This window comes from Thalassophryne amazonica, chromosome 20, assembly GCF_902500255.1.
Source record: "Thalassophryne amazonica chromosome 20, fThaAma1.1, whole genome shotgun sequence".
Classification (NCBI taxonomy): Eukaryota; Metazoa; Chordata; class Actinopteri; order Batrachoidiformes; family Batrachoididae; genus Thalassophryne; species Thalassophryne amazonica.
The window spans coordinates 52,113,719-52,140,497 of record NC_047122.1 but is presented as its reverse complement, the minus strand read 5'-3'; the positions used below and the strand labels follow the sequence as shown (position 1 = coordinate 52,140,497).

At 42.3% G+C, this 26,779-nt stretch overlaps 1 protein-coding gene across 8 annotated transcripts in view; it reads right to left on the bottom strand.

Annotated features, from left to right (window-relative positions):
• Nucleotides 1–238: 238 nt before the first annotated feature.
• The window catches only part of LOC117501561 (cytoplasmic dynein 1 intermediate chain 1), a 126,312-nt gene continuing 99,771 nt past the window's right edge, over nucleotides 239–26,779 (bottom strand). For all 8 annotated transcript variants that reach the window (XM_034160460.1, XM_034160461.1, XM_034160464.1 and 5 more), the window contains 7 exons: nucleotides 23,803–23,949; nucleotides 21,451–21,564; nucleotides 18,439–18,572; nucleotides 18,147–18,291; nucleotides 10,040–10,180; nucleotides 4,604–4,729; nucleotides 239–407 (listed from right to left, as the gene is read on the bottom strand). In XM_034160460.1, coding sequence (XP_034016351.1) covers nucleotides 297–407; nucleotides 4,604–4,729; nucleotides 10,040–10,180; nucleotides 18,147–18,291; nucleotides 18,439–18,572; nucleotides 21,451–21,564; nucleotides 23,803–23,949 — 918 coding nt within the window. In that variant the 3' untranslated portion in view covers nucleotides 239–296. The remainder of the gene's footprint in view (nucleotides 408–4,603; nucleotides 4,730–10,039; nucleotides 10,181–18,146; nucleotides 18,292–18,438; nucleotides 18,573–21,450; nucleotides 21,565–23,802; nucleotides 23,950–26,779) is intronic.

Below are 26,779 nucleotides of genomic sequence, written 5' to 3'. Positions count from 1 at the left end.
ATTCATATACGCTCACGAGTTGCAAGCAACACACCACTTCAGCAAATAGATACAAAAAGTAAAAGAGAGATAGTTTGCATTTACATGAGAATAAATGCAAACATACAGTAGATTATGATTCATTCTGACTGTATATTTGGACAATAAAAGTATAAGATGGGGGAAAACTGGAAAAAAGAAGGAAACTGTAGAGGGGCATTAAATTAAAATGGGTGAGAAGGACATGCTTCAGTGACACCAGTAAAAGCACAGTGGTCTGTTCCACTTTAATCACTGTCTAGTTTGGTTTTGGAGATCTATGAAGCCAGCTCCATAGGCCCCTCCTCCTCGCCATCTGCCCGGTTAGCGCGGATCTCCATCAGGGTGCGGGCGAAACGCGTCCAGTCATCACTGTGGGCCACTGACAGCTGAGGAAAAACATAAAACAGATATGTGGAAGAAAAAAAATCAACTGAACTTTTTATTGCACTTTTCATGCCGAGCGCCAGAACACAACAAGGAATTAATGAGAAGAATTACAGATAAGAAAAAATGAGATGCAGTAAAAATGGAGGTAAATTGACAAAAATGAAGACATAAATCTTATATAAACCCTGGAGGATTCCCAGTTTCCGTACTGCAAAGCGAATGAGAGTCTACAACGCCGACTGGATGAGCGCCAGTCCAACACAGGTTCCTTCCCAAATCAAAATAGCCAGCGTGAAAGGTGCCTTGTACCACAATCCAAAAGGACCAAAAAATATGATCCGGCAAAAGAAGTGATCTGAAGAAGTTGAGGCAGGTTATCTTTAGCCATTAAACAGTAACAGGAGAAGCAAAATGGCCCATAATTGAATTATTATACCTGATTAAAACCGGGTGAATCTGTGCTCTGTTGTCCATGTTTTCTCTCCGTTAAAGATAAAACAACACCCGTTTCGTGTGTTGCTGTGGTCAGTGATAAAAGTTGAAAGTATTACACTTTTGCCAGCAAGGCTCAAGGTATTTCATGGTATATCTTAATAATAGTGTAGTTGCAATGAAGTCAATATGTTTATTCATTTTTCTTCATTCAAACAGAACTATACACCAACAGCCAATGTCAGATGCACGCATGTCTCCAACCAATCAATGTCAAGTATGAGTAGACTCAACCTATGCAGATGATGAAAGTATGTCATGAAATGTTCTACAGTCTGACCACAACATTGCAATGTGAAACCAATCTAACCAGACTAAATTTACACAAGCATGACTGTCAGGTGTGAAAACACCCTAGAAACCCAGGGTCAGAGGACCTGAGGGGTCTGTTTGATTCACATGTATTGAACATGTCTGTCATCTACTAAGGCACAAGAACATTTCCTAACTTGCATTTTGAAATAATTATACTAACTTATTACAACTTAACTTATTACTTATTAACTATTTTTTCAAGACCAGTTGGGACACTATTCTAATGTTGGAACCTGCTTGTTCCATGCTTGAACTAAAATTTAAGCATGTTTTAGAATTAAAGTTTTGTCACGTTATGAAGGTATTAAAATTTGATGTTAGTTATGTTTCAGATGGTTAACTTGCAGGACACAGATGACCAATGAGATAAATGTCTTTAGATTTGTTTTTTCCAGGGATAGATAAAGCAGGGAGTCGTCAGCATAATGAATGACACTGATTAATGGTAGTGCATATAAAAACAAAAATAGAGGCCCTTTTTTTGTAATCCTTAAGTATCAGTTGAACCACGTGCTTGCCTTTCATGATCATCACCATCAGTCCTTTATTTGTAGAGGTGGAGGCACATGAGAAAGAACTCGTAATGGTGTCTTGATATAAAAACCAATGAAAACCCATATATCCATGCATTATAAAATAAGTCGTACACAGGCCATGAGGCCCACTGGTGCCAGTCCCTGTCCCTGGATACTGTAGCATAAAGTGGATGACAGTCTCCAACTCCCCATGGACAGGACACCAGTCCATCACAGTTTACTTCTCCTGCCAAGGTTGGTACACAATTAAAGTTGGGTGGACTGGGTCAGACTGGGACATGACCAGGAACCCAACCCAGGTGTACATATTCATTGCCCAACTCCAGTCCCATTGAACTACCTGCACTGCACCATGAAAAACCAAGGTCTAGTCAGACCAAGCCACTTTTTTCAAGACAATGAACCAGAATCTGTGATATTAAATGCAGAATTGAAATGTAGCAAAATATGATTCATTCAATACTGGCATGACAGAACTGTGACTATGCACAATGCCAATCAGCTTTGGGCTTTTCAGCAAGGGTTTTTTTTTTTTTTTTTTTGGCATTTATTGAAGTTCACAATGTGTAATACTATTAAAGCTATCCTTGAAAAGTGTAATGGAAAATGGTTGATACTTCTATATGTTGATGCTTCTATACATTAATTTGATCACCCCCACCATCATCACTATTTAAATACTGTTGCCGCACCAATGAGAATTTAAGAATTCACATTAACAGTTGTGTCCACAGAGCTCATGCAGGCATCATCCAACAAAATGTTCATTCTATTTAAGTGTCTAATGAGTGTGGGAGGGACTGAAGCCGTGGCCACCACCCAAGCTGTCTGAAACCGCATTGCATGTCCAAGCTGTAATTAAACAGGAACCAGGAGGAGGGAGCTCAGCGGGGCCCCCCACAGAGCTGTACTGGTCACAGCAGGGGGTTCTGCCAGAACATTAGCTATATGATGCCTGATGGATCTCTGCATTAGGGGAAGCTGGGGCACAGTGGATCAGAAATTTTGTTGTGTGGCAGCTTAAACACATTATGCATAGGTTTAGGTCATTCTATTGTGGATTTAATACAGCAAGTTATTGTTTATAAGGCTGTGTTATTTATGTCTCCACAAGTGTAATTTACAGGTGTTTAAAATCGATTTTAAAATTTTTGATTCACTGTGCCCCAGACACAGCAAACCAGCTATGTAATGTGTGAGTGTCTTATATAGTGATATAAGTCCTTTAGAAAGTATTATTAATACAACTGTCATATTTTCTGTTCAAACATGAAAACAGTTGTTTGTATACACAAATTATAGAAAGAATTCATGGAAAAATAAATGTCTAAGCTTCAACAAGTAATATTTGTCATCCACTTGATACTGGGGCTTAGTAAATCACTTTCTAGACTGATTCACTGTGCCCCGGGTGCGTGTGACACACATGAGTCATGTTATAAAATGGCTGATAGTCTGGAGAAGACATAACACATACTCATCAGTTGGACGGGGTAGTCTTCTTTCTAACTAATAACAATTTTTTGGCCCACCTTTCCTCTGTTGTGAGAAATAAATACAAAGACACTGACATCCACAAAATGTAATTTTGATAGGAAAAAACTGACTTCAGTTGCTGCTTAGTTTTACCCTTAATGTATCCAAAAACAAAACACTAATTTATAAGGCGGATGTCTTTATGCATAAAAATATGGCGTAACTGCTGCAAATATATATGTAGTTTTGCAGATATAGCTACTGATTGACTGTGCCCCGTGATTCACTGTGGCCCGGTTTTCCCTACACATTTTACCAAGAATGCAGACTCAAGTGTCACAAAATACTGTTGCGTTTTGAGTTGTTAGGTTTACCAAAATACAGGCCCCAATTTTTCATGTCAAGTATGACCGCACAGATCCCAACATGGTACGATTTCATCTCAAGGCACCTATTTGACAACCTTGATTTGTGATTTAGAGCTCTGGTGTGTAACATAACGGTCATTAATGGGGCTGGAACAAGAGCTACCCGAGTAAAATCTACAAATCACGTTAGCTTTTTCTACGAGATTTCTTGTTTAGTGTAAAATGGCCACATTTGGAGTTGCACTACACTGAAATCCTCAAGACTCCTGCTACATCTCTGTTGTGGATAGAATTTCTGGAATCTATCCACGTGCTGTTCCTTGTTTCATGCGTATGCACCAGGTTGAACACCAGACCCCCCTCCTCCCATTGCGAGTCATAAAACCATTCCACTCTGCTCACTTTTATTGATGATCCTTCATGACCATCAATGAAGGTCAGAGGCCACCAGCTGAACCGAGCTTCTCTCTCACTTACCACACAACAAACACACTAAAATTAGACCAATGGCTGAGCTAATGCTCCCTCACATGGGGATCCTGAACAGACCCCAAAGAGCCCTCCGAACATGGGAGGCCAAACAGACCGTGGCTTGGAGGTCGGCCAATTTGTGGTGATGGTAAAGTCAAGCCAGCACCATTTAAAGGGGCAAGAAAGAGAAGAAGAAAAAAGAAATATATATCCACAGCAAATCCGACAGGAGGGTAAACATGCAGGACTAAAATGGTCAGTTATGGTTCTTGTGGAGGTTTTAATGTGAAAAAACCTTTAGAGAATCAAAAAAATAATATTTTTTTTTAGAGACTCAAATACAAGTAAGCATGCTTTCTGAAGAGTCACTGCAAGTGTCTCCTATAATTAAGTTATGATGGAACCTTGTTTTTTAATGATTTTTTCTTGCAGCATTTATTCGTTTTATTCTGTACTTTTTAACAGGACCTCAGTGGAATCACTTGCTGATGTGATCAGTGGAACAAATATCTGTAGACTGATGGTGGCCATATTTACCTCTCCGGTGTCATAGATCCAGACCCGTCCCTCTGAGTCACCTACAGCTACCTCCTTCCCTCCTGACGACCAGCGGACCCTGTTAAGGGCTGATGTACCCTTAATAGTCACACTAGCAGTTGGCACCTGGTATGATGGCCAAAACACAAAAACTCAATCAAACGTGACATTTAGTTTAGATTATGCATCTAAAAAAATTTTTTAACTAATAGTTTGTAAGTAAGTTCACCAAAAAATAAAAAATAACACCCAGTTCCTGTTTTCAGTCATTATGTGTTTTAGAGAGGGGCGTGCATCATGTATGCAGATGAGATGAGTTTGTATCAGCCAGATGAGTTTGAATCAGTTTCTGTCAGTGTGTGCATAATGTCTGGAGTTGCCTTGACAACATCAGACTGTAGGGGAGGGCAGAAGATAAGAGGGCAACCAAGGCCATAGAAATTCTTCTGGAGGAAAACAGCTTTCACAGCTAAATTCATACAAAATTCTTTCTGCAGGGTTGTGTGGAGGTATGACTGTATTATTTGAGTTTTAGAACATAACCGCTCTGAAAGTGTCAGAAAATAATGGGTCACGTCTCTGATCCAGCACATTTCCGTTTCACTCACCAACCACACCTGCTCCTAATCCATTATCAGTCCATTATCCATGAGCCATCAAGCAGTTGGAGAAAAACCACATCAACTGGATATGACATAAGTAAAATAAAATTGGCTTGATCTGGTGCATCAAACTTTCACATGGTTGTCCTCACTGAAGGACTCATCTATGTATCTGTCGAACTACCTGTCCATCCACTCATTTTAAGCGTTATAGAGCAATAGAAAGTCCATCAAAATAATCTTGAGGGAAACACAGGTGTCAAATTAACAAGTTGTCATTCAAATGTGGGCACACAGGATGATTTACAGTATTCAAACTGTACTGTTTGCTTTCGCGGGTGAGTCGATGCTCCCTCTGGTAAACAGCAGTGCTCATATTCCTCCTTTAAAGTCTAAAACCATCTGGAGCGTTTCCATAAACTGTTCCTGACATGTGGCAGGCGAGCCTGACACATGTCACCAGTGGAGACGAAGGCCACGGCATCATGTTGCCTCACACACGGAGCTTCTGCGCATTAAAGGCAGCGCTAACCACAGGCCCACTGCCATTAGCCTGCTAGCTTCCACACTCCACCCGAGTGCATCTGAACCGAGCGCTTTAAATTGGCTGTGCATGTCGTGTGTGGAAATGAGAACCAGGCACACCACGCTGCGCCGCTAATGTCGTTATGAGTGTGTTTTTTCCTTAAATGCGAGTGCAACAATGGAAGCCTGTTGCTATTAGACTGTGTGTGTGTGTGTGTGTGTGTGTGTGTGTGTGTGTGTGTGTGTGTGTGTGTGTGTGTGTGTGTGTGTGTGTGTGTGTGGGCAAATGTTTCTCATAAAGCACATTGTTAGAGGAGTTAGGCCATCTGTAATGAGGTCTTCCTCTGTCGGTGAAAAGGCCGCTGTTGGAGGAGCCATGGGAAATGCACCAAGGTCGGAACGAGAGAGATGAGCCGAGACATTGGAAATGAGATGTAATCAAAATCCCGGGAGAAAGATGAAAATATGACGTATGGGAGGAAAAGTGAGAGGAGCAAACCGCAACAGCAAAGGAAGAAGAGCAGACCGAGGATGGTGTTTCCATGGAAACCAAGAGGAGAACCAGGGATCTTTTCATCCGCACTTTTACCTGTGTGATCAAATCTGTTTGTTGCTGAGTTTATTCAAATATCAGTAAAAATGCCATCTGCTGGCTCAGTAAAATACTTCACCATCAGTGCCACAAGTAGATTCAGATGCAAAGGGAGACGATGTTGAAAAAATAATGATCAGTCTTTCTTCTGTGATGTTTTTCTGTGATGCCAAAAACACTCTGATGTACCTTTGTAATTGTTGCACTAAATTATTTTCTTCTTTGTATGATTTATCAATTAATTTAATTAATTAAAGTTTATAGTTTGATTTTATGTTGCATATTGTGCAGATCTGTGTGATTTTTATAATCAATACTGGATGGCCATCAAATATGGCGAAGGCTTTGCGTCCATCCATCTGTCTGTCTGTCTGTACTCAGCATAAGTCTAGTCTTACTACTCCTGCCAGAGTCTTCAAATTTACAGGGATTATTTTTGGGACACAGACCTTGGACAAGTTCAAAGATGGCTAACCTGTTTTAAGAGGTTAAAAAGTCACATTCTGTTTCAATCTGATCAGTTTTGTTTTTGAGTAGCGGGCTTAACAGCCAATCAGAGTAGAGTTGCACCGTGACGTCAATGGCTGCTCTCTGCAAAATCGCTTCAGTTCGTGTATTTATATACGTTTCTCATATTTTATGTAAAAGCTAGTGAGAAATAAACACTAAAACTGAAAAAGCAGTTTTTGGAACCTAATAACACCTCTGAACTTATAGACATTTAGCGGACGTTACCGTGGTGACATCACAGGCTGGTAGCTAGCTGCAAAACTCTGTTTCGTTTGTGTGTAAATACAAGGTCTGTTAGAAAAGTGTCAGACCTTTTTATTTTTTCAAAAACCTGATGGATTTGAATCACGTGTGCTTGCATGAGCCAACCTTGAACCTTTGTGCGCACGCGTGAATTTTTTCACGCCTGTTGATTGCGTCATTTGCTTGTAAGCAGCCTTTTTTGTGAGGATGGGTGGAGTCTCTCTGCGTTTTTCTTTGCAAGGAAATGACGAAACGACTGGAGCAGCGCGACTGCATCAAATTTTGCCAAAAACTGGGCGACAGCCAGGTGGAAACCATTTGGATTATTTAGACGGCTTTTGGTGACGATCCTATGGGCATCACACAGATTAAGGAGCGGTACAACCAGTTTAAAGACGTCCACACAACAGTGGAGAGCGCGCCGCGCTCCGGGCGGCCATCAACATGCTGAAATGACCAGATCATTCCAAAGTGAACGCTGTGATGATGTGGGACCGTCGTGTGACTATCCGAGAAATTGCGGAAGAGGTGGACATCAGCACTTTTCGGCACATTCCACTGTGACAGAAGATTTTGCCATGAAAAGAGTTGCAGCGAAATTCATGCCGATGGCTTTGGCACGAAGTTGATGGCGGAGCAAAAGCGCCTTCATGTTGGAAGTCTCACAGGACATGTTGTGACATGCCCACCTCTTCCACCATTCAGAAGATTCAGGCGGCTTTCGGTGGCTTTTCAGTCGTGTGACTATCCGAGAAATTATGGAAGAGGTGGGCATGTCACAACATGTCCTGTGAGACTTCAACACGAAGGCGCTTTTGGAAATGATCTGGTCATTTCAGTATATTGATGGCCGCCCGGAGCACGGCTCGCTCTCCACCATTGTGCGGCCGTCTTTAAACCGGTTGTGCCGCTCCTTAATCTGTGTGATGCCCATAGGATCATCACCGAAAGCCGTCTGAATAATCCAAATGGTTTCCACCTGGCTGTCGCCTAGTTTTTGGCAAAATTTGATGCAGTCGCGCTGCTCCAGTCGTTCCGTCTTTTTCCTTGGAATGAAAAAAACAGAGAGACTCCACCCATCCTCACACAAAGGCTGCTTACTAGCAAATGACGCAATCGACAGGCATGAAAAAAATTCACGCATGTGCACGAAGGTTCAAGGTTGGCTCATGCAAGCACACGTGATTCAAATCCATCAGGTTTTTGAAAAAAATAAAAAGGTCCGATACTTTTCTAACAGACCTCGTATAACCTCTTGTCATATATTATGTAATAGCTAGTGAGAAATAAATACTTCTAAAACTAAAAACGCTGTTTTTGGAACCTAATAACATCTCTGAACTTATTTACAAGGAATTTCGCTCCCGTTAGCGTGATGACATCACAGGCTGGTAGCTAGCTGCAAAACTCTGTTTCGTTTGTGTGTAAATATAACCTCTTGTCATATATTATGTAAAAGCGAGTGAGAAATAAACACTTCTAAAACTGAAAATGCTGTTTTTGGAACCTATCTCTGAACTTTTTTACAAGACATTTTGCGGACGTTAGCGTGGTGACATCACAGGCTGGTAGCTAGTTGCAAAACTCTGAAAACACTGTTTTTGGAACCTGATAACACCTCTGGAGTAATTTACAATACATCTTGCAGACGTTAGTGTGCTTGCTAACTTCCGCTAACTCAAAGCTAACTTTCTATGGAGTTTCTATGGAATTTGTCCCATTAATACCTGCAAATGCACAGAAGGTGAACTACCTATATTCCTTAATTTGCACAACATTCGCTCTTAAAACGTAAATATTGTTTTTGATTGATTGATTGATAGAGGGGTTTTATTGAACATGTACAAATTATACGTAAGACAATAGGATCTTAATATTAATTAAACAACTGCAAATTATAAAAATCACATTGCTCATACGGCTGACAGTATTTTAGCATTGCGTTATATATTTTTTTTATTGTGTTTAATGTTGTACTTTTACTGCACTGAATTTGCGAAGCATTTTACAGCAACAGTTCTTGATGGTTCTGGAAACGACTGATCCATCATCAGTACAGTCACTTCCTAATGTGGTCCTTTAGTACAATTAACAATACAGCAAGCCTTATTTTCTCATATATTTGTAATAAAATGCTTAGAATGGCCAAACACAGTTGAGTCTACAGCAGTTAGCAGACTCTGCTAGCATGGCCCTCATGCCACCAGCACACTAGCTTTCACTCAAAGTGACCGTGCCCCTAATTATTCATAACTTTATTACTTAACTTAGGTTGGAAATTTTTACCACGGGCCTGAATAGGGAGTGACTCACTTTTGGAGACAGCCTCAAGTGGCCATTTATGGAATTGTAAGATTCTGCACTTCTGTACTGGATTCTTGGACATAAGCAGCAGTAGCACAGCGAGTCGCTCATCACGTGTTGCATACAAGGGTATCCACAGTCTGATATTAATTACACTAGGATGTGAATTATCTGTCAACAGTTAGAAAAGCCGCCTGTATGCCCCAAAGTACTGCGGCTCATCTTGGTCCCGGGCTTTATTTTTGTCTCCAGAATGCGGACTGATGGTTGGGGCTGTCGGCTCGTGGTCTCCCTCACATCTGTGGACTCTGTTGACAGGACGGAGTCGGGTAGCGGGACAGGCCGGGGTGTTGGGGGTCACCATGCTGTTTGAATGTTGGACAGCGGTTGTTAAAAAGGTTTTCAAAGCACTTGGGTCGAAGCCAGGATGGGATGTCAAACAGTGTGATTAAAGGTCACTGCAGTGGGAAACGCCCACAGGGGGAATCTTCTGTGCATGTGTGTGTGTGTGTGTGTATGTGTAAGGAGGAATACGGAAGGGTTGGAAGGGGGACTGATGGGCGGGAAATGCTTGGGCATTTGGTGGCACAGTCCGGGCCAAGGCCTAGGAAACAAACCCCCAAGGACATACAGAAAACACGATAGAGAGGGAACACACACCTCTGTGTCATTGGTGAGGTTCCACAGGTCGAGGCGGCCCATGCCGTCTACGGCGGCGAAGGTGGCAGGGTGCACGGGCGACCACATGACATCATACACGTAGTCGGCGTTGTCCTCAAAAGAGTAAAGAGGCTTGTTGTGCTGAAAAAGAAAGAGAAAGATTTATGTGCGTGTAGTCAATGTGACGTGACAAAGAGCAACAGCGGAAGCGAGCGCAAAGATGACCATGCATGACACGCGGGAAAGGACAGAATGAGAGAGAAGGATTGGAGAGAGGGAGCGAGCGAGAGAGCGAGCTTCAGACAGAGTGGCGCTGTCTCAGCCTTGGGGCCTGTCTGGGTGCAGGGCCTAATTAAAAAGCCTCGCACATTCACACAGCGCCATAAAACCGCTGGGAAAGATGAAAGGGTGGGCCCCTCCACAAGGTGTACTGTAACCTCAACACAACAGCTGTCTGAGCCTGAGCGAGCAAGAGAGAGAGAGAGAGAGAGGAAGAGAGAGAGAGAGAGAGAGAGAGGAAGAGAGAGAGAGAGAGGGAGGATGCAGGAGGGACAACAAAACAGAGAGACCGTCCTCACAACCCTGCAGGATCATAACAAAAAAAAGGAAAAAAAAATCCTGCAAAATACGTTTACTTCAGCTTGGTTATAGAACGAATGCATAAAAGCGAAGGCGCTTTCAGCGTCCTCCTGTCGGCTGTGAGGATTCCGGAGCTTTACAAACCGCATTCCTGACAGGTGAAGGTGGGTGCGGTCGAAAAGCAGAGACGGTTTGGCTGGAAGAGCGAGTGAAAGAATGTTGGCGCCCGCTCTGGCAATCCATCTCTGCTTTCCTCCCCTTTGCTGCCACAGAGAGGCGGACGCGCACGCCTACACACATGCACACAGCGCGAGCACACACAAGGACGCACGCAAACAAAATCGAGCCAATTTCAAGCCTCGATTAAACCCGTTTTCCAGTTGGCGAGATGACAGCAGAGGTCATTTTAGTTTTTTGTTTATTTGTTTTTGCCGTCTCGCACTTTCTCAACAGCTGAGTGAATCCTCTTTACAAACTCCATCTCTGTTACTCATGCCATCATTGCAGTATTACACACCGTCGAGTCATGTTATTGTTGACGGTCTGCCGTGCAAACACCTCTGATTGTAACACAAAGCCGACGTTCCTGCAACACGTTTGGCTCCTCTGGCCGTGCTCTCAAGAGGAGCCGAGTCTTCGACGCGGCTTTCATCTCTTCGAAATGTAAACTGCTATTTTACTGCAGTCTGCTGTAATCTACGAATCTTTAAAATAAGGTGATTTGGGTAAATAATCTGCAGCAACAAGTCTTAAAAGTAATCTTAAAATGAAGTTTAATCCTTGTGGCGCCACACGTGGAGTAGCTGCTTGTCATTATCCTTCTGCGCTAAGAGGCCAGTGAGCTAGCAGGTTTCAAGTGGAAACTAGGGGTGTAAAGGAAGTACATTTACTACAGTACTGTTCTTAAGTACAGTTTAATACAATATTCACTAAGTCAGAGTGAAATATAGTAGTATTTGCAATGATCAGACAACTGGAGATCATCTTATTCCTCACAGGTCCTTTGGGTGACTCCCAACAAACTTGATTTGTGGGTGATGATCCACCCCAGAACTGCCCTTAAAGGGGTAATTTTAGCAAAGGTCAAGGCCATTTTGGTCAAATGCCAAATTTTGATTTTTACTCCAATGACCACCAAACCTGACTTGGATTTTGAACTTGCCAAAATTGCAAAACAACTGCAAAAACAAACAAACAAACTAACAAAGGCCAAAGACAGGTTGTGTCTGCCTGGCTGCTTCTGCTGATTTCTACCCAACTTGGTATGTCACGAAAGTTGACCCCAAAACTGCCCTTAAAGAATTCATTATGGCATTTAATTTTTAACCTGATATGGACCAAATGTGGCACACACTTAAGTGGATTCCAAAATTGCCCTGGCAAGACCAGTAAGAGGTCAATAATGTGGTTGAACATCAAGGTCATTGGGGTTACATTTCAGATTGCTGTAGCTCTTACCGTCTTCATGCCCACAGCTGCTATTACCCGGTTTCACAAACACAACACTAAATGTTACAGTATGATTCTTTACACACCGTTTACACCGAGTCCACAATCGAGATGCGATCGAAAAATGGCCTGTTCTCGCCATCACTCTCTCTGACACTGGGTTACAGGCTGGTCACAATGGTCAGAAAAAAGATCCCTCTTGGTCACCATCACTCTCCATCGGTCTCCAACAGGTGTGCGAGTGTACTGAACTGTTTAACACTCGCACAAGTTGTACGACCAGTTAACAGAAAGATGGGTCTCATAATTGGTCTTGATAAACTCTCACATGGCTCAGCTCACTCTCAACTTGATCCTATGGGTCATAATAGACTCAGTCGACTCTGCATATGGTTGCATCAATGATCGCGGATATTAACATATTTTTCAGTTGCACAATTCAATCGTGCAAGCTTGGTGTAAACACAAATAACAGATCACAAGAGAGACCAGCCAAGACTCCTGGCAGTTGCATCTGTATCAACATAACACAAGCTGCTGAAAATTGTTACCAAGTACAATCTGTTACAAAATATTTCGCAAAAACAAAACCCTTAGCGAGAAAAAAAGACTAAACTCTCATGTCCTGCAGATGAGAACACTGACTCATCCTTAATGTTACAACGGTATTAAGAGGATCATGATTTGAATGTGACGCAGGCCTCCGATTTTTTTTTTTTTTTTAATAGCGAAACTGGAATTATTGTGCTGCAACTGCTTAGCAGAAGCTGGTTTTAGGTCAAAAGAGCAAGACTGTTGAAGTAATACAGGATCATAAACCTACTCTCAGCTGTCGCAACGTCTTCAAGTTCTGGCCGACTGAGAATATGTTTTCACTAACCACAAAGTTTGCACGGCCATGTGTCAAAATATCAGCAGACATCTGTACGGTGGCCTTTTTGAAGTGCGAGAGCGACCGGTGTGAGTGCAAAGAGAATTCCTGATCCACGCGTGTAGCATGGCGCTGTGTGACGACTCTGACTGGGGGTTGATGGCAAAGTTCATTTGTTTAAGGTGTAGATGAGGCATGTTCAGGTATTTGGGCTGCCCGCAGAAAAACACAGGTTATTTTGGATAAGAGAAAGACACACATTCCAGTGGTGCCCGTCAAAGAAAAGGGAATTCCTGGATCCTGGGAAATAACACACTCTTCTGATGGAAATCCACAGAATGATTTAATCTGTTCTTCACTGCCTGTCACAGCCAAATAGGAAAAGTGTCACTTGATCCTGTGTGATGTTAAAAGATGTTTTTGCATTATTCACTCACTTTGAATTTCTGCAGCGTTTCTACTTTGAGGCTGGCGTTGATCTCTGTCCCGGCCAACTTAAAATCTCATCATGTGATGAACTATGAAATTCCTTTATCTATAAATTCAAACGGTCAGCTTGGATGGGATCAGATGAGGCCCACTTGGAAGAAGAAAAAGTTGCAGTTCCTTGACTGGCCACTTGAGCCTGGCTCCAAAAGCAAGCGAATTCCCATTCAAGTCAAGTGGTAAACTGTCCAACTTCAGAGCAGAAATAAACATGTTAACAGCCTGGTACAAAAAAAAATGTTGGTCTCAATACATAGTTTCCTCCTCTATGACAACTGTACGGGGGTGAATTGTTTTCTGAAGTCTTAGTTTAAGATGTTTTAAACCATAAAATTCGGTAAAATTAGGGTTGTAGTTGCTTTTTGAGTTACAGCTGCTGAGCCGAGCATGTCTGACTCCCATAGCGTCTTTAGCTCAGAGGCCGTTTGATGCAGCCGCTGCATGTTGTGGCAGACTGTGTCTGTCCTTTTCAGCATTTTATTACAAACACCTGGAATAACATGGCTTGTTGTGTGGTGAAACATCCTAACAGATCTCCTAAGACCCCCCTCCGGTAATATTTGCAGTGTAATTCTTATCTTGTTTAATGTCAGATGCCAAACATTTTTGATAGCTTGATCTGTTAGGTCCCTTTCATGCATGATTAGTGAGAAAACAAGTGGCTCATAACTTTTAATGCCCATCCCAAAGCTATCCATTATGAGAAACATTGTTCAGTCCCCAAAAATATGATTTAATAATATTTTAAAAGTTATTATTTTAAAAGCCTGTTTTTTAAAAGTGCACTATTTTGGCGCTGTCCGGTTCGGTTGGCACTTTTAAAATAGTGCACTTGGCACTTTTAGCAGCAATCAGTAGCTTGATCTGTTAGGTCCCATTCATGCAAGATTACTGAGAAAACAAGTGGCTCATAACATTTAATGCTCATACCAAAGCTATCCGTTATGAAAAACACTGTTCAGTCCCCAAAAATATGATTTAATAAACAACCAAACCGAGGTTGGCACTTTTAGCCGCTATCAGTAGCTTGATCTGTTAGGTCCCTTTCGTGCATGATTAGTGAGAAAACAAGTGGCTCATAACTTTTAATGCCCATACCAAAACTATCCGTTATGAGAAACATCTTTCATTCCCCAAAAATATGATTAATAAATAACCAAACCGAGGTTGGCACTTTTAGCCGCTATCAGTAGCTTGATCTGTTAGGTCCCTTTCATACATGATTAGTGAGAAAACAAGTGGCTCATTACTTTTAATGCCCATACCAAAGCTATCCGTTATGAGAAACATCATTTAGTCCCCAAAAATATGATTTAATAAATAACCAAACCGAGGTTAGCCTGTTATCTTAGCTGGTTCAGACTCAAACATAGGGATAAGTTCAGGCTTCTTCCATAACACACTGAGTCATCCACGCTCCACTGTGGGGTTTGTCATAACATAGGCAGAACAAGCCCTCCCATTGGTGCCAACATGGTGACGCCCAGATATGGGCTTCATATCAGCTGTTCCAGGTCTCTACACAAAACCTATGCAGGATTTATCCAGTATATATACAGTCTACGTATAAAATCCCCCGAAAATATCATGTTAGTCACTTAGAAATCACAGCCATTTTTCCTACACAGTCCCTCTGTTTTCAAACTCCGTAAGTAAACTAAATCTAAGAATTACTTTGGTATTTTGGTCATGTGCTGCATTTCTCTGGGCATAATCCAACACACAGGTGCTTGAGTGCTGAGGATCGCAAAAGTCAGAAAAGGCCAAGAGGATGCCCACATTTCACCTGTCTGCTATAGATAGATGCAGATAGATGCTTTTGAGAAGTTGGGACAGGCAGCACTGTTAATATCCAAGACCAAAGGTGGTTTAGTGCTATGGTGGAAGCAGCAACCAAAGCCTGCTCCCAGACCTAACCTGACCCCTATCTGCATGGGTTCTTCATAGGCATCAGAGGGCTGATTCAAACCTTGCACACTCTGCACAGTAGCCAAGGTTGGGTAGGATTACTTTGAAAGAATACATGTGGATTACATGTATGTATGTATATACATTTGGATTACTTGTAATCTGATTACTTTTGGATTACATTTCAAAGTAATCCTACCCAACCCGGACAGTAGCATATGTATTTTTTTGACCCTCTCCCTCACAAAAAGACTTCCTTTTATGATTTCATCATGACACCACTTATACCAATCAATCACAAACAATTTGCTGATCAGTATAGATTTTAGATCATCTCTCTAGCTGTATTGGTTGCTGAGATATTACAGATTATAAAATGCTGCTTTGCCACTTTTCTAGTAATAAACTAGAGCACTGCACTCACAGAGCGCAAACCTCTGCCATCACTAGTTTCTAATTCCACAAATTTTTACCTTGGAAAAATTTTCAAGGTGAAATTCCTCTTAGAAGTGGGTTTTCATAAGATAAAATATAATGAAAATATAGATGAAAAGGGCTTTTCAATGTTAAAATCAAATATCTGCAAAATCCACAATATGGATCAGATGCAGATCAAACGTAGTCTATTCACTGAGTGTGCCAGTTTGCATCTCATTGTCACAAATGAGAGTGACTGGGGTGCTTTTGATTGAGATATAATGCAAATTAATTCTAATCCAATAAAAATTTTTTCCACAAATCTGATTGGTTAATCGTGTGAGATTTCAGACGTATAATATCGGGTGTAAGGTTGCAAAATATTTGATTGTTTCACATTTAACGTATTACTCCACGTCCTGACCGGCCGCATGCACTGCTACACAGATGTCAGTAATGGCGCTGTTAGCTGAGAGCAAGAGAAAGTCACGTACTGACGACAATGCCAAAATGGGTGAATTTAAGCTACCACACGAAAGTATTAATGTGGATTCTGATACAGAATTACCACTTCACATTTGATGGATTTGATGGATTTTCACATTTGATGGATTACTCTGCGCCATTATAACCCCCTTGTGTCTGATGATTTGCAGATGTTTATGCTGTAATACGGTCGCAAATATCTGTTGCTGGTAAAGCTCAATTTGCGACCGTATAACCAGCATGAACGTGCGCAAATCATAAGACACAACATGGTTATTCCATAAATGTACACCAAATGGGCATTTCAATATTAAATTCAAATGTCCACAAAATCAACAATCCGGATCAGATCTGGATCAAACTTTGTCAGGTGATAGTGAGTACCAGTCTGCACCTCACTTTCAAATATGAGAGTGATTGGGGCATGTTTGATTAAGATATAATGTAAGATATACATTAAATTGGGTTTTCAATATTAAATTTAAATGGATCAGATCCGGATCAAATTTTGTCAGTTGATAAAGGATACCATTTTTTTATTCATTCATTTTTTTGTTGTTTGTTTGGAATATTGCTACTCTTGGCGTTTGAATTACCCCTTGGGGACAAATAAAGTTTTTTGAATTGAATTGAATCCTACATAACGCCAGAAGAGATCTGATATTTTTTGACAGCGTTATGAATTTTTGAAAATTCCTCCAACATAAAAAAAATAGGGATTCTTCCAATTTTCCAAAATTTTTCCCGACTTTGCCCTTTGACCTATGACCTTGAAAATTGAATCTTGCCTATATGAAAAATTGTGGGCTCCAGGCTGTTCACAAACAGACAAACAAACAAACAGGGGTGAAATCATAACCTCCTCCAACTTCATTTGTGGACGTAATAAAGTAACAATGTAAAAAACAGAATTCCATCCCAGATCATTTGAGATGGAGACACATTGTAACAATTAAAACCTATTTGAGTGAAACTGAACTAACTCAAATTACGAACAAACTGTCATTTTACGAATAATTGGATTGTTAAAATAAACTATACTGAAGTAAAAAAAAAGGTTACACACTGCAGCACTCTGAAAAGTGTGTGTGATCAGAAATTACCCATTTTATGCACAATTTGGCACACCTAAAAGTCAGGCTTTTCTCCGACCCTCCGACAGACACGCTGACAGAAACAACGCGTTTTTGGCTCTCGCCAAATCACTGTCAGATGTAATTAATCATGTGCGAAAAGGAGAACAGAGGCCTCGAGTGGACAGAGTTGCACAAACCGGTGAGGAATTAGAGGAACGCCTGCAAATAAGAGCACCAGCTGACTGCAGCACGGACACGTGCACAAACATGCATGGATGTGCACATGCACATAGACACTGTGTTATAGTCGGGCTCATAGTTTTAAGAAGCAAATAAGACTACGTGATAGGTCAACCCAATATGAGGACTGATCAGTGCTACTTGGCTGATAGATATTCCTGCCGCCAAGCAGTTTAATCGTAAATGACAGTTTGATTGTTTTAACTCTAATTAAATATATGTCCAGGAGTGATCGTGACAAATTATCCAGTTTTTCTCTGAAGGCAGAATCAGCTTTTGGAGTAAAAATACTTCTTTTTTTCCCCTCCTGAGTTGAGCCTCACAGAGAGATTTGGCAGACCCTGAACCCAGCCATGGTCATAAATGTGCCTTTTACTATCTATTAAAAGCTAAATAAAACTTACAGATTGGACTTGGGCGTGCGGCACACGGCCTGAGAGGAAAGTCTTCCAAAGAGACTCCATTTAGGAATCAGGCTTGCAGAAACACAGCTCATTATGAGGTAACAACAGTTTATTTAAACAATCAGAGCCCGTGATTAATCACTTGATGTGCTAATACGGGGAAACGCTCGCATCGCATGCACACACCTCACCTTGGTGCTCCAGAGTTTGACGGTCCAATCGAAGGAGGATGTAACGAAGAGGTGGGAGAAGTCGACAGTGCCCACTGCACTGTGACAGCTGATGCCCGTCACCGGTCCCTGGTGGCCCTCGAACATCTCGCAGATACCCGCTTTACTGAGGACGGACAGGGACACGAGTGAGACATCAACACCGACAACCTTAATAAGGCAACTGTGCAACTTAGTTAAGATCACTACGGTGATGTTAATAGTGGAGATTTGTCTGCGATCTTTTACGGGTTGTGAGTACGTGTCCACCAACCTGCCATGTCTGGATGCCGTGTACACGGTCCCCTCCTCGCTCCCCACCACAAAGTTGTTGACGTCGCCTGTGGGGAAGGCCATGCCTGTCACCGCCACCGGTTTGGATTTATTGTACACAAGTTCCATGGTCTCCTGCACGATGACACGTATGAATCAACGTGTGGACTTGTAGCAATGAACGTATTTGAAACTCAAGTGGTATCTCAAGAAACAGATCAACAGCATCAAAGCTTTAAATTTTGTCCAATTTAAATTCTGTCCTGTTTTAGGAAATTATGAATCACCAAATTTCCCTTTTCTTCACAATCCATGTCTTTGCAGCCTGATTTTTGCGCAGAATTTCATTAGGTTGACCAGACTGCTCTGTGGGAAATCCTCAAAAAATTCTGGATCCCCAAAAAGTTGATGGGCATCGTAGCTGCCCTACACAGGTACTTGTGAGAGCCGTGCCAAAGTGAAGACAATCTGACTTCTTCCCAGTAATTTCTGGAGTTCCTCAGGGATATGTTCTGGTTCTGACTGTGTTCAACACTTGTGTGGACTAGACGTTGGGTAGGGTTGTGGAGACTAATGTCCTAGGCGTCTTTGTTGGTGATGAAAGGATTACCGACCTTAACTTCATGGACGATGCTGTGATCTTTATGGACTCCACGAGAACCTGAGTGAGGATTTGGAGTGTGAGTTTGTGATGTTCCTGGATCAAAACTAAGATCCTGGTTTTCAGTGAATCCCTGGATTTGGCCACCAGGAGTGTATCTAAATGCGGTGAAAGTATTGAACTTGTAGAGACATTCACTTATCTCAGTAACAGCCGTCCCTGGGTCTTCAGCTTTTAAGATCGAGAGACACCTGTGAAGAACTTACTGGACAGAGGTATTTGCCGATTTGGATCCCTTTGCAGGAGAATGAAGGTCTGACTCTTTGGGGTCCTGGTGCTTCCTCTCTTACTATATGGTTGTGAGACTTTCATGCAAACCAGTGACTTAAGGTGACAATTGGATGGCTTTGTACTAGGTCTCCAGAGGAACCTTGGATACCATTAGAATGAGTTTTGAATTCTTATTTCGGGGGACTCAGATGAGGTGTACCACTTGCACTTGTGTCAGCAGTTGTCATCCAGGACCAAAAACAGCTCTTTTGGGTGATTGGATGTGACAGTATTTGACCACATAAAAATATAGAGACAGAAAATGATGGAAAACATTAAGATCAATTATACGAGGTCTATTAGAAAAGTATCCGACCTTATTATTTTTTTAAAAAACCATATGGATTTGAATCACGTGTGATTGCGTCAGACAAGCTTGAACCCTCGTGCGCATGCATGAGTTTTTCCACGCCTGTCGGTTGCGTCATTCGCCTGTGAGCAGGCTTTGAGTGAGGAGTGGTCCACCCCCTCGGCGGATTTTCATTGTCAGGAAATGGCGGAATGATTTGGGCTTTTTTTCCCCATCAGAATTTTTTCAGAAACTGTTAGAGACTGGCAGCTGGAAACCATTAGAAAAATTTATCTGGCTTTCGGTGAAAATTTTACGGGCTTCACAGAGAATAAGGACTGTTACTACAGCTTTAAGGATGGCTTTAAGGATGGTTTTAAGGATGGCTTTAAGGACGCTCGGCGCGCCGCGCTCTGTGCTGCCATCAAGAGCCACAAACCACCGGATCATTTCTAAACGGATGGCTCTGTGGATCCGAGACCATCGTGTGCACTTTCTCTGGTTATCACAAGAGCTGGACATCAACCATTTTCCAGCAGATTTCACTTTTAACAAGAGATTTTGTCATGGAAAGCCGAGCGGAGACTTCGCGCGTCACGACCAATTTCCTGATGGAGCAAGACAAAGGAACACCTCCGTTTTGGTCTCACAGGACGGCTTTGAGATGGCGTTCAGGCACCGCCGCGACGCGCACAGCCTCCGCTCCTCTTTCCATGACAAAAACTCCTGTAACAGTGGAATATGCCGTTCATTTCCAAACTGGATGCTGTGTTTTATCCGGGACGTCGTCTGACTAGCACAGGAATTGTGAAAAGACGTGGACATCAGCCCTTTTTCGGCACATTGAGACAGACGTGCAGAGGAATTCCGTGCGTCGCGGCGGTGCCGCATGGTGCAAAGCAACACCGTGATGAAGCCTCACGGGACGTGTTCTGGCATGTCCAGGCACATCCACAATTTCTCGGATAATCACTCAATGGAAAAACCACCGACAGCTGTCTGAACGCCATCTCAAAGCCGTCCTGTGAGACCAAAATGGAGGTGTTCCTTTGTTTCGTTCCATCAGCAAATCGGTCGTGAGGCGCGAAGCCTCCGCTCAGCTTTCCATGACAAAATCTGTTAAAAGTGAAATCTGATGGAAAATGGCTGATGTCCAGCTCTTGTGATAACCAGAGAAAGTGCACACGACGGTCTTGGATCCACAGAGCCATCTGTTTAGAAATGATCCGGAGGTTTGTGGCTCTTGATGGTGGCACAGAGCGCGGCGCGCCGAGCGTCCTTAAAGCCGTCATTAAAGCTGTAGTAACAGTCCTTATTCTCTGTGAAGCCCGTAAAATTTTCACCGAAAGCCAGGTAAATTTTTCGAATGGTTTCCAGCTGCCAGTCTCTAAGTTTCTGAAAAAATTCTGATGGGGAAAAAAGCCCAAATCATTCCGCCATTTCCTGACAATGAAAATCCGCCGAGGGGGCTGGACCACTCCTCACTCAAAGCCTGCTCACAGGCGAATGACGCAACCGACAGCCATGGAAAAACTCACGCATGCGCACGAGGGTTCAAGCTTGTCTGACGCAATCACACGTGATTCAAATCCATATGGTTTTTGAAAAAAATAATAAGGTCGGATACTTTTCTAATAGACCTCGTACAGCGTCACTTTATTCCCACCGGGCTTTGGAGCAATCTGTCAGAGATACGGGTTGCAGACATCACACACGAATCATTAAACGTTACTTGACTCAACGCTGATATCTGTGAGCTGCCGGGAGCTCGTGGGGGAGGACGTGTTGTGTACCTGAGGCTGAGAGAGCATGTCCAGACTCCAGGAGCACATCCTTCCATCTGTAGACACGCTGATCAGGTTGTTGGCATTCTGGGTGCCAACCACGTTCACACAGTACACCGGGTGCTACACAAACAGGTGCACGTGCATGCAGGGAAATAACAGAAACACATGGTTAGAAAAGAGACTTAAAAAAAATAATATTCTGTTGTATTCACAATGTTCATTTATTGTCTGAAAATTGATCTTTTATTGTCATGTGGATAACTTTACGACACCACGGCTGAAATATTTCATCCTGTGCGGAAAATTCGATCTTAAGTATGGTTCTGGACTTCTCATTTACCCACATACGCACGACGTCATTAGATAACTTTCCGACTAATGGATGCAGCAGACTCTCAGACAGCTCTCCAGATGCCAGTGTGAAGTCGTACCCGGCATTTGGGACGTGAACAGCGTGTGAAACCATTATGTCATTAGTGGGCAGTAATTGATTCGTGTACCAAGCCTCACATAGACTCTGCAGTGCGGGCTGGCTGGACTCGTCCTGCAGAGGACTCCAGCAACGGTTAGATGATTCAAGTCTACAGCATGGATGGTGTTGCAGCAGTCTATGTCCACGCTTTAGGGGTATAAACACTCTGAAGGTATAGTGTTCAGGTACATTGGTGTAAGTTGCTCAAAATTCCTAAGCAAAAAGATGCAATTGTCTGCAGCGATATCTTCAAACTGTATAGAGCAATTTCATTAAGAATTGTTGGACAAACTCAGTGGACCATCCTCGAGTAACAGAGATTATAGCAAAGTTATAGATCAAAGGTCAAGGACAAATTAGAGGTAAACGTCTACCGTCTGCAGCAATATCTTCAAAATGCAAATAGCAATTTTAATTAAACTTGCATGGATAAACTGTGCCATCCTCTTGTAGCACAAGTCATGTCAAAGTTCAAGGTCAAATCAGAGGTAATAGTCTATGAGCCAGTTATCAATTTTGACCTAATCGTTACCACTTAAGGTGACGAAACAACACTTAGAATCCAGCCTCAGTGTACCACGGCCTACACAAAAATGTAACCATCCCAGTAACAAATAATGCAAGTTATTAGTTAAAATAAAAGGATTAATAAATGAAATAGTTTTGACTGCGTTGAATGTTTGGTCTCCAAAGTAAAGGTCAAACAAGGTCAACAACCATTGGATTCTATGACTTGTGACATATGTTACCCTGTAACATGATAACTAAGCATGACAAATGATGCAAACTATTCCTTTTTAGAACCCTGTTAACCCAAACAATAATTTGCATATTTGTTTTACTGAAATTGGAGCAACTTTAACTTCTGACCCCTGTACAAACTGAAACTGACCTTTGCCACCATTTGTGTAGTTTTTACTCCATAACTCCAGAACATTCAGTCATAGATAGTCCAAACTATACCTTTTTGGAATTGTTATTATCAGACAAATAATGTGATATATTTTTCAACACGAATGGAGCATTTTTACATGTTGATCTCTGTGTAATTCTTCATTGACCCCTAGCTGGCTACAGCTACCACCCTGGGATGGTTATCATACATTTTTGTGTAGGCCATGGTACACTGAGGCTGGATTCTAAGTGTCGTTTCGTCACCTTAAGTGGTACCAAAAGCCTGCTTGGCCCATGGACTATAATCACCAACTGTCTGCAGTGATATCTTCAAAACGCTAAGAGTAATTTCAGTCAAACTTGGCAGATGTACTTGGGGAACTGTCCTATCACAACACAAGTCATGTCACATTCAAAGGTCAAGGTCAGATTCCACTGTCTAAAATATATTATTGACCATATCTTTGGAAGTTGATGAAATGTGGTTTTCTGCATGGTTTATGTTCTACTGTGGCTCTGACATCACTGATGTCACATGATATCGGACGAAGTCAAAACATGGGCTGACGTTGCTGATGATGGTGCTGCACAATTCCTAAATAATAAGTACCACAAAACAATACCAATAATGTCCACGCAATTGAAATGTGATTTTTACACCACATTGTCCAGCTCAGGTAGACACATTAAGTACTACATCCTGTATAACAATGACGGGTTTGCAATGCGGTACATTTTAGACCTACAGTACAGTGTGTCTTCACTGTGAAGATCTAGACCAGGGGTCATCAATCCTGCTCCTGGAGATCACAGCTGAGTGGTTAATTTGGTGTTTCCCAGGTCTTGATTGGTTGAGCACACCTGAATGAGTTAAGTAGAAGTGGGTGGAGCAGGGAGAGTTTAAAACATGCAGGGCAGGTGATGTCCAGGAGCAGGGTTGGCAACCCCTGGTCTAGGCTTTATTGCATATCAAAAAGGGAAACGAGACTTACAGTGTGTGCGGCAGCAGACAGAGGAGTCCTCTGGATGGGGGTCCGACGGTGGCTGCGATTGTCCCACAACACAATCTGACCTGAATAAGTCCCACCAACAACCAGGTTAGGGTGGAACCTCGCAAAGCCCACAGACACCACCGAAGACTGAGAAGAAACACAATGGGAAGAAGATATGAGGTTATTTTACAGACAATTCAATTATTATTAACATTCAGAGAGGTGAAAGAGAAACAATCAGGTGTGGCCAGATGAAGTCAGAAGATAAAACCAAAGCATATGGGGAAAGCCAGGCACAGACAAAATGCTAAAATGACGCTCCGTGTAGCATTGGTAACGCTACATGGAGCGTGAGCGAGAAAATGAGTGATCAAGGCATCATGATGGGTGGCAGTCACGGGGAGACAGACGGGGAGGGAGACGATGAGTTTGACTACGGTGAGGGTGCGCCGAGGAGAGACGAGTGGGTTGACACGGGGGGAGGACACCGGACAAAGCAAAGAATTGTGGTCCTCGTTCCCCCGGCCGGTTCGCATTACAGCATCAAAACCCCATCAGCCACTGGAGCGCTCACCGTAGCCTCCATCATGACAAGCACACCCATGAACTTCGTTCCCCCCGAAAGTCACTTTTATTGGGTTTTTGAGCCACTGAAGCATTTGAGCCGTGAGGTTATGAGAAAATGTTTGAGCATTGTGGTGTTCCTAAAGGGCAATCTGTGCGATGAAGTGATAAATTCTCCTGTCCATCAATACAGTCAATTCTACAGAGTTAAATTAACACCGCAGCAAGTGGTCCCTTTCAAACTACGGCTAAACCGACCACCATAGCATTAAATTATCACCGTCACAGTGTAAATTATATATTAAAATATTAGTATATTAATCATAAATGATTAGTGATGAGCAACTTCACTTAACTCTTAAAGATTATTAATCATACGAGGTCTCTTAGATAATAAACCGACCCTTTTATTTTTTTTTTAACTATATGGATTTGAATGACATGCGATTACACCAATCATGCTTGAACCCTCGTGCGCATGCGTGAGTTTTTTCACGCGTGTCGGTGACGTCATTTCCCTGTGGGCAGGCCTTGAGTGAGATGTGGTCCCGCCCTCTCGGCTGAATTCCTTTGTTTCACACGCTGCTCGAGACGGCGCGCGTTGCTTTATCAACATTTTTTCTGGACCTGTGAGGAATATCCGAGTGGACACTATTCGAGAAATTAAGCTGTTTTTCTGTGAAAAGTTTAACGGCTGATGAGAGATTATGGGGTGTTTCTGTCGGTGTAAGGACTTCCCACGGAGCGGGACGTCCTGCAGCGCTTCCAGGCGCTGTCGTCGGCCTGTTTCGAGCTTAAAACATCCCAATTTAAGGCTTAATTCACCCAGGACATCGTGAGAGAACAGAGAAGATTCAGAAGAGGCCGGCATGAGGAATTTATGTGGACATTCCACTGTTTAAGGACATTTTTTTAATGAAAGACGTACGCGCAAATTCGCCGAGTCGTTTCCGTGACGACTCGGCAAATCTGTGTGCGCTGCGACAGGAAAAACACCTCCGTGTTGAAAACCATTTGTAGAATTCAGGCGGCTTTTAATGGCTTTCAACAAGTGAGTAACTGAGAAATTGTTTAACAGCTTGGGCATGTTCCAACTTGTCCGTTAAGGTTTCCAACGGAGGTGTTTTTCCTGCCGCGACCCCCCGCGGTCGGGTCCAGCCCGACATGCGACTCTGCCCGCACGTTCTTTCATTACAAAATGACCGTTAACAATGGAATGTCCGAATAAACTCCTCATGCCGACTTCTTCTGAAAGTTCTCTGTTCTCTGACGACTTACTGCGTCAACAGAGCCTGAAATGTGGAAGTTTTCAACTTGAAACGGAGAGACGCTGCCGCCTCGAAGCGCAGATCGCCGTCAGGCGCCGTGGACCGTCCTTAATGCGACACTACCAGACCAAAATCTCTCATCAGCCGTTAAAATTTTTACCGAAAACCAGCTGAATTTATTGAATGGTGTCCACTCAGTTGTGCCTTACAGTTTTGAAAAAAATTTTATCAAACAAAGCAACAGTCTCTGAGCCATTCCTAAACAATGAAAAAAATCGACGAGCGGGTGGACGACTCCTCACTCAAAGACTGCCCACAGGCGAATGACGTAACCGACAGGCGTTGAAAAACTCTCGCATGCCCACGAGGGTTCAAGCATGTCTGATGTAATCACACGTGATTCAAATCCATATGGTTTTTGAAAAAATAATAAGGTCGGATACTTTTCTAATAGACCTCGTATACAGTGCATCCAGAAAGTATTCACAGCGCTTCACTTTTTTCACATTTTATGTTACAGCCTTATTCTAAAATAGGTGAAATTCTTTTTTTTTCTCCCTGAAAATTCTACACAATAATGTGAAAAAAGGTTGGGGTTTTTTAAGATTTTAGCAAATTTATTTTAAAAAACAAACAAACTAAGAAATCATGTACATAAGTATGGGAAGAATGGGCAAAACTGCCCAAAGATGGGTGCGCCAAGTTTGGGGCATCATATTCAAGAAGTCATGAGGCTGCAATTGCCGCCAAAGGTGCATCAACAAAGTATTGCACAAAGGATGTGACTACATATATACAGGGAATTTCTTAGTTTTTTATTTTTAATAAATTTGCAAAAATAATAAATTATGTTGTCATTATGGGGTGTTGCAAGTAGAATTTTGAGGAGGAAAAAAATTATTTACTCCAGTTTGGAATAAAGCTGTAACAACAAAATGTGGAAAAAGTGAAGCGCTGTGAATACTTTCTGGACGTACGGTACATGTGAAAGATACTCAGAATTCACTAAAACGACATGTTTTTGGACCTAGGACCACAAACAAGTTGGTTTCATACCAATCCAAGGATCATCCCACTGGATCAGACATGTTATTGAAAGCACTCTCAATGATGGTTTTGAGGTTCATGAAAACAACCATCTTTTT